The 6,640-nt window shown below is 46.3% G+C and overlaps 1 protein-coding gene across 1 annotated transcript in view; it reads left to right on the forward strand.

Moving 5' to 3' along the window:
- The window catches only part of MEI1 (meiosis inhibitor 1), a 35,240-nt gene extending 28,904 nt beyond the window's left edge, over window positions 1–6,336 (forward strand). The window contains 7 exon segments of the mRNA XM_010018878.1: window positions 745–826; window positions 1,277–1,482; window positions 2,222–2,303; window positions 4,711–4,817; window positions 5,663–5,794; window positions 6,126–6,289; window positions 6,291–6,336. Of these exon segments, the coding sequence (XP_010017180.1) occupies window positions 745–826; window positions 1,277–1,482; window positions 2,222–2,303; window positions 4,711–4,817; window positions 5,663–5,794; window positions 6,126–6,289; window positions 6,291–6,336 (819 nt within the window).
- The last annotated feature ends 304 nt before the right edge of the window (window positions 6,337–6,640 follow it).

Genomic DNA, 6,640 nt, shown 5'->3' on the forward strand with positions numbered 1-6,640 from the left:
GAGTTAGAGGGAAAAAGTGCATACCCAGCCCTCCTGATCCAAACCACTTCCTTCTTCAGGACAGAGCAAAGTACATGTTAAGGCCTTTCTCAAAGGAAGGATGGGGGTGGGAGACACAGCTCCTATTGTTGAAAAACTCCCAAAGTTGAAAACTACTTTTTTGATACTGAAATGACCGATTGTGGAACAATCACAATCCAAATCTACTATTGGCAAGTTCAATATTAGCAAGCTGTTATTGAATGGGGGCAGCTGTCATTGTATTAGATGCTTTGCAGTGCCTCAGGAGAGCTAAGCTGGAGTTGTCAGCTGATACTGGAATTACAACTTTGAGGGAAGCACTTTCTTATGCCAACACAAGGGGATAACGTTTCCTTTTGAAGTATCTACCCAGACATCTGTCCCTCTTGCTGTGTGGCTAAGGTACAGCCATTTTTGGTGATGGCTGTTCCTACTACTTGTGCTTGGCAGCTATGTGCAGGGAGTAGTGAGAGTGATACAGGCAAACAAGCTGCACTGTGATTTGGAAGCTGTGCAGAGCTGGCAGCGAGTGGTGAGTGAAACTTCAGGGCCCAGTGGTGTAGCTCTCCCTTCTGCATCGTCCTCCTGAAACCCTGTTGCTGTTCCCTTGTTTTTCAGTGGTCATCATGGGGTAGCATTTAAGGACTGAAAGTATCTGTACTGGAGCTTTTCACCTGGTCCAAACCAGCACCATTTTTTCTCTTCTATTTCATTCTTGTGTAGGTTCACCAGACACTCTCTCTAAACCTAACAGAAGTCCTGAATGAAGTCATCTTCAGGAACAAGAAGCCAATCCTGCTGTTAGGTATTTCTTCATTTGTTACGGGGATTTGACTGGAAGCAGCTGCTAGTACTATGTTGCAGGCAACAAAGGAGAACTGGTGACTATTAAATGAGATGGTGGAGGTGCTGGTGGGAATCTGGAAGCTTTGGTCCATTTGGCTGTGGGAGTATGTAACTGCTGGTGAGAGGGCAAAAGAACTGTCTGAAGTTCTGTGTTTGGACCAAGCTTCCTTGGAGGTTGGTAATGACATCCAGAACCAAGTGTGAACTGCAGTGGTGTCTTGCAGGGAGGAGATGAACAAAGGGTTGTCATTCCTGTCTGCAGCTGCCAGCAGCTGCTGGGAAACTCTGGTGGGGCCTTAAGCCCAAATTTTCTCTCTTTACCATCTCCCATGCTATTGCATGGGCACCAATACACAGGGCAGGGGAGAGAAAAACACTAACACACACTAATAAGTGGCTCCCTGTCTAGTGAGCATCATGCAGTTCCTGAGAGCTGTCCTGCGACAGAACTTCTCCTCCTCCCTGCTGGTGATTATTGGTGAAAGCACAGTCCAGGCTGCTACACAACCACAGCCACCATCACTGCAGGATGCTGCCTTGCACCCCCTTGTCCCACAACAGGTCTTCTCACTTATTGCCAGTCTGCAGAACCTTCTGGTGCATGTCCAATTGAAGGTATATAAAGTATGACTTTTGGAACAACACCGGTGTTGGGCTTTGAGCAGGTACTCTAACCTGAGGAAAAACCACTCTGTTACAGAACCTAAGGGGCTGCCTGATTGGGTTTCTTTTTTCCCCTTTTGTTTGCATTTTCCACCCCTTACAGACATGTGATGAGGAGAAAGGAAAATGCTCTTGCTGCAGCATGGTACAGTGAGAAAGAAGGTAAATCAAGCTATGCAGTACTCCCTGCTGCTGAACTGGATAGCTGAAATTCTGTCTACTAATGATGTCTGTTTTCCCATCTCCCGCTCTGCAGGGATGCCACACCCACAGGGACAGAGGTGGGAAAAGTGTAACAAATCCCAGTCCCTCCCCCACTCGCCTGGCAAGGTGCTTTTCAGGATAGTACATCAGTGTGCATTTAACTTGCTCAAGTGATGTTGGGCTCCAGGGGCAATATACATCAGTTTACATTTAACTCTCTCAAGTGATGTTACGATCACATCTTTATTCTTTGGAGGCTGTTACTTAATTTTGTTTTAATCTCAGAATAAGTAGTCGTGCCTTTGTCTGGTTCCTTGACGTGACAGATCATTTGCAGCACGTTGCATCCCGTGAAGGAGATGAAAGGTGCTATTTTCCTGTGCTGCATGCTCTTCAGATCCTGCCACTTAATGAATTTTCCTCTTGCAATAGCTGTTGACTGGGGTTTTATTTTCTTCTTCTTTTTTACCCTTTCTTGGTATTCCAGAAAGACTTGCTGCTCTCTCAAGCTGTGGTTGCCTGCCTGGAAACTTTAGTGGAATACCTGTCCAAGAAGGACCAGGATGTTGGTAAAGTCTTCTTGCTCCTTCTTCTCCTGGGTTTCCCTCCTGCAGTTATTTTGAGCTCTTTGATCTCCATCCAGTAGCACCCTGGAGCAGATGCTTAATGAGTTTATGCCCAATAAGAAAAATTATTTGTATGCCTAAAGTTAATCATCTGCTTTGTGGGATGAAATCACAGTGGCCAGCTTCCCTGCGGGCATGAGCCCTCATATTGGTTCTGGACACCGAGATGCTTTCCAGAAGGAAAATGTCATTCCCCACTAAAAATTAAAGGTTTAGGAATGGAAGAAGTATAGGAATAGACTGTCACTTCCAGGCCAATGGTAGCTAACATTCAGACCATAAATATAGAGGAGGCAGGATATGAATATGATGTGTCTTCCACACCCACCACATTGGTCACAGTTTGGCCCTGAGGGAGGGGAAGGGAGATTAGGACACTAGACAGCCTTAGGGAATGAAAGCTGGAAATTCTAGATTTCCAGGGGTGAATGCAGACCTTGGTTTCCAGAGTCCATGTCAGACCTGATGTATACCACATTAGCAATATAACGTCGTATGACAGCATTGTGCAGTTGGTGGGGAGAACAGACTCTTTCTTCTGCTTGTTGTCAGCCTCCTGCCACGAAGTCCAGGTGCTGGCTCTGATCTTTAATCAGACAAACTTCTCTGTACCCTGAGCTGTTCAGTCTTTTAAACATTAAGAGAGAAGGGGATGGAGCGAATGAACACCTGACAAAAGGCATACTGGTGGGAGAGAGAAATCATAGGATCACAGACTGGTTTGGTTTGGAAGGGACCTTAAAGCTCATCCAGTTCCAACCGCCTACCACGGGCAGGGACCCCTTCCACTAGAGCAGGTTGCTCCAAGCCCTGTCCAACCTGGCCTTGAGCACTGCCAGGGATGGGGCAGCCACAGCTCCTCTGGGCACCCTGTGCCAGTGTCTCACCATCCTTATTTATTCCTAACATCTAATCTAAATCTCCCTCTGTCACTTTAAAACCATTCTCCCTTTTCCTGTCACTACAGGCCCTTGTCAAAAGTCCCTCTCCAGATTTCTTGTAGCCCTTTTAGGTACTGGGAGCTGCTTTAAGGCCTCCCTGAAGCCTTCTCTTCTCCAGGCTGAACAAGCCCAACTCTCTCAGCCTACCTCTGTAGCGGAAGTGATTGAATGAAGATGTAATGCTGCAGATGAATGACAGCCAGTAGCTGAAGGGAAGCTATTAAAGGGATAGGTTAAAAAAAAAATAAAAAAATGTGGCATGTTATGGGGAGGTTCTGCTGATTTGGGATTAAGTTAATGAAATGCTGCTTCAGCAATGGCTGAACCTGTCACTTTGGCTGCTTAAATGCTTGCTGTGGTGCAGAAGATTGCAACAGTGGTAATAGAAGTCTCCTTATTCCAAGCAGAATAAGGGTCATAGCTATGTTTGACTGAAAGAAGTGAGAACACTGGAAAAAGCATGGCCTGGACTCTGCCTCCAGGAGTTGCCTCATTTGAGGCTTTCTTGGTCCAGAGATTTTTCCAGATGTGCAGAGCAGGTTCAGTGCACAGTGCTGGTACTTTCTCATTTCCACCAGCAGAAAGATACCCCCAAAACATTTTACATTATTTTTTGGAGTTGTTTCTCCCATAGGAAAGATTTTTGTAGTGTAATAGGGAGGTTACATGACTGTCAGTGGAAAAGGGACCTTTCTAAACTCTGGTGTGTTGCCATGGTAGAACAAGTTATATCAGCTGACCTGTGGTAGCTGTCCATCTGCTGTTGTAGCAGCTCCTATCTGCTATAAATACAAGGTAGTAACACTTCAGCATTCAATGAGACTTGCTGCTGTTGCAGACAGTGACCTTGAGCCTTAATCTCTGTTCATCAGATACGTTCCTTATTAAGAACTTTTTCTCTACGCTTGTTTGCATTGCAACCATTGGCCTGTCTCATCCCCATGGTGTGCACTCTGATGCAGATCCAGGCTCGGTTTGTGTTATAGGCCTTTCTTCATTCCCCAAAGGGTATTCTGCAGCTAAATAAAACGCGTGGTCAGGAAACTTGTCCTCATATTGAAACCAGTGGGTATTATTTTTAAAACCCTGGGCTAAAGATATCCCGTAAGTATTTTATGACATGCACCCCAGGAGAAGGTTTCTCTTCCTATATCAGCACAAAGATGGACAAAATGCATTTTCTGCTTTAAAAAGCTTTTAAGCTTTTGTCCTCAGAACTGAATTCGTGCCCAAAGAGTGGCAGATTAACAAGCAAGTAAGAACAGAGCAAAACACCCCTTAGTGTTTCACAGCATGGAGTCTAGAAGAAAAAACTTGGGGTCAGTATTGAAGACTGTCCTTACCCGGGTCAAGCCTGTCACTTGGCTGATTTTAAAGCTGTCTTTGATTGGCTGCTGCTTCTATCCCAGCTCTACATGTTGCTTCCCAGCCCTGGCATCGATTCCTGCTCTTCACACTACTCGACGGGGGCCAGAAGTCCTTTCTGCAGCCAGAAGTTCTCAGGCTGATGACGTTGGTGAGCAGGGAAGGGCAGGCAGCTCTCCATTTTCCCCACTGTGTTGGTACAGTGCATGTGGCTCAGTTACTGGAACTCACCCCCTATGCACACACAGTTTCAGATACCGCTGGGGCTTTGCCTGGCACTGTATTAGTGCCCCATAATAATGATACTTTGACGTGAACTTCCCTTCCACACCCTGCAGAAACTGGTTGCTGTCAGCAAGCACATCCTGTTCTTCTGGTGTTTGCAGCACTTATTTATAATGCCTAGGACCCCTGGGGAGGAGAGGGGGAACCTGCAGAGAGCATGCAACTGCTGTTACCAGGCAGGGAGCGTGCTGCGGCTCTCTGGAGAGCAGAGTTCTGCTCAGCCTCACAGCTTGTCTCCTCATCTTTGGCCTCACAGACCTGACTTCTTAGGGCAGGGAGTTGCCACAGTCTACTCCCCTGCTGTACGAGGGGCCGGTGAGCAAGAGAGGGAATGTGATCCTGCCCAGCACAAATACTGAAGTAAAGCCCTCATGGCAGTCGATGAGAGGAACGGGTTATTAATGATCCTTCCCCCTCCAAATACAAGATGGGTCTGTGAATATTTGCTGTTCTTATTTCACTTTTAAAAGGTTACCTGGTTTATTTCAGTTCCTTACTGACCAAAATCAAAATAAATGTGGTTATATATTAGAGGACCATCAACACAGCTATTTGCTCTGCTTCTATTTGAAGCGGTGTAAAAATCAGGTCTAGGGTTAAGGTACTGCAGCATCTCATTAAATACAAGAGGTCTTTCCAAGGACCTGAGTCACTGTTGGAGTCTGTAGATCTTCTGCTATTTAATGCCTCTGTTTTTCTCTTTTGTTCAAGTTTCTGAGATACCAGAGCAGCAATATTATTTCTCAAAAAGAAATTAGCCAGATTCTCCAGGAGGCAGCAGAAGCCAACTTGGCAGAGCTGCCTGAGGCCACGTCTCGTGCTCTTCACCTCTTCCTTTGTCAGGTAAGACAACAGTGACTACCTAGGGAAATGAGAAGGGAATCCCTAGGGGCTTGCTTTAGCCTGTGATGGTAAGCCATAAACTTCCTTTTGAGGAGGTTATAGTAAGATGGAGTCCTGCAGCTGCTAGCATGGCCTACTGCCTTGAGGGGTGTCCAGAGGAATTGCAAAGGGAGTGATGCCAGCAGCTGCCTAAACTGTGTCATCAGATTGGGTGGCCTCTTGATTCTCCACTGGATCAAAGTTTGAAGTGGAGATGAAGGAAGGAGGAATGAAGGAACAAGCCAAACAGCCTCCTGTTGGTCTGGAAATAACTTTTCTCCTGACTGCTCAGATTCAGAGCAGTCAGTTCCAGGTGGAGCCAGTGCAGGCAGGGACCATTCAGACCTTGCTGGAGCACCTTCTGGGACAGAGGACCACATCTGTAAAGCATCAGGACATTGTGTATCCTTTTCTGGGCAAGATGCCTCTGGTAGGTGATGTGAGAGTGGTAGGTGTGACAGATGAAAGGGATGCTTGATCTGCTGCTCCTTCCTTTGTTCTGAAGGAGCTGAAGGCAAACAATTGGAAAAACTCTGAGTGGTTGTTACACTTGGGTAGCTTTGGGATGAAAGACTTTATCATGCCCGAATTTGAGAGGACATTTGGGAAATGAGGAGACATTTGGGATGAAAGATGGGTCTCTGTGCCAGGATTGCATTTACCTACATGGCAGACATGGTCTGATGAAAGGGGAGCAGGCCAGGGATCCTGGGACATCAAAACAATCTGATATTGATTTCCCTGGGGATGAACAATTGCTTAACCCTGTCTGCATGCCCAGTATGTCCGTGGAGTCATGGAAACCCG

Source organism: Nestor notabilis, unplaced genomic scaffold, assembly GCF_000696875.1.
Source record: "Nestor notabilis isolate BGI_N333 unplaced genomic scaffold, ASM69687v1 scaffold2567, whole genome shotgun sequence".
NCBI classification, from domain to species: domain Eukaryota; kingdom Metazoa; phylum Chordata; class Aves; order Psittaciformes; family Psittacidae; genus Nestor; species Nestor notabilis.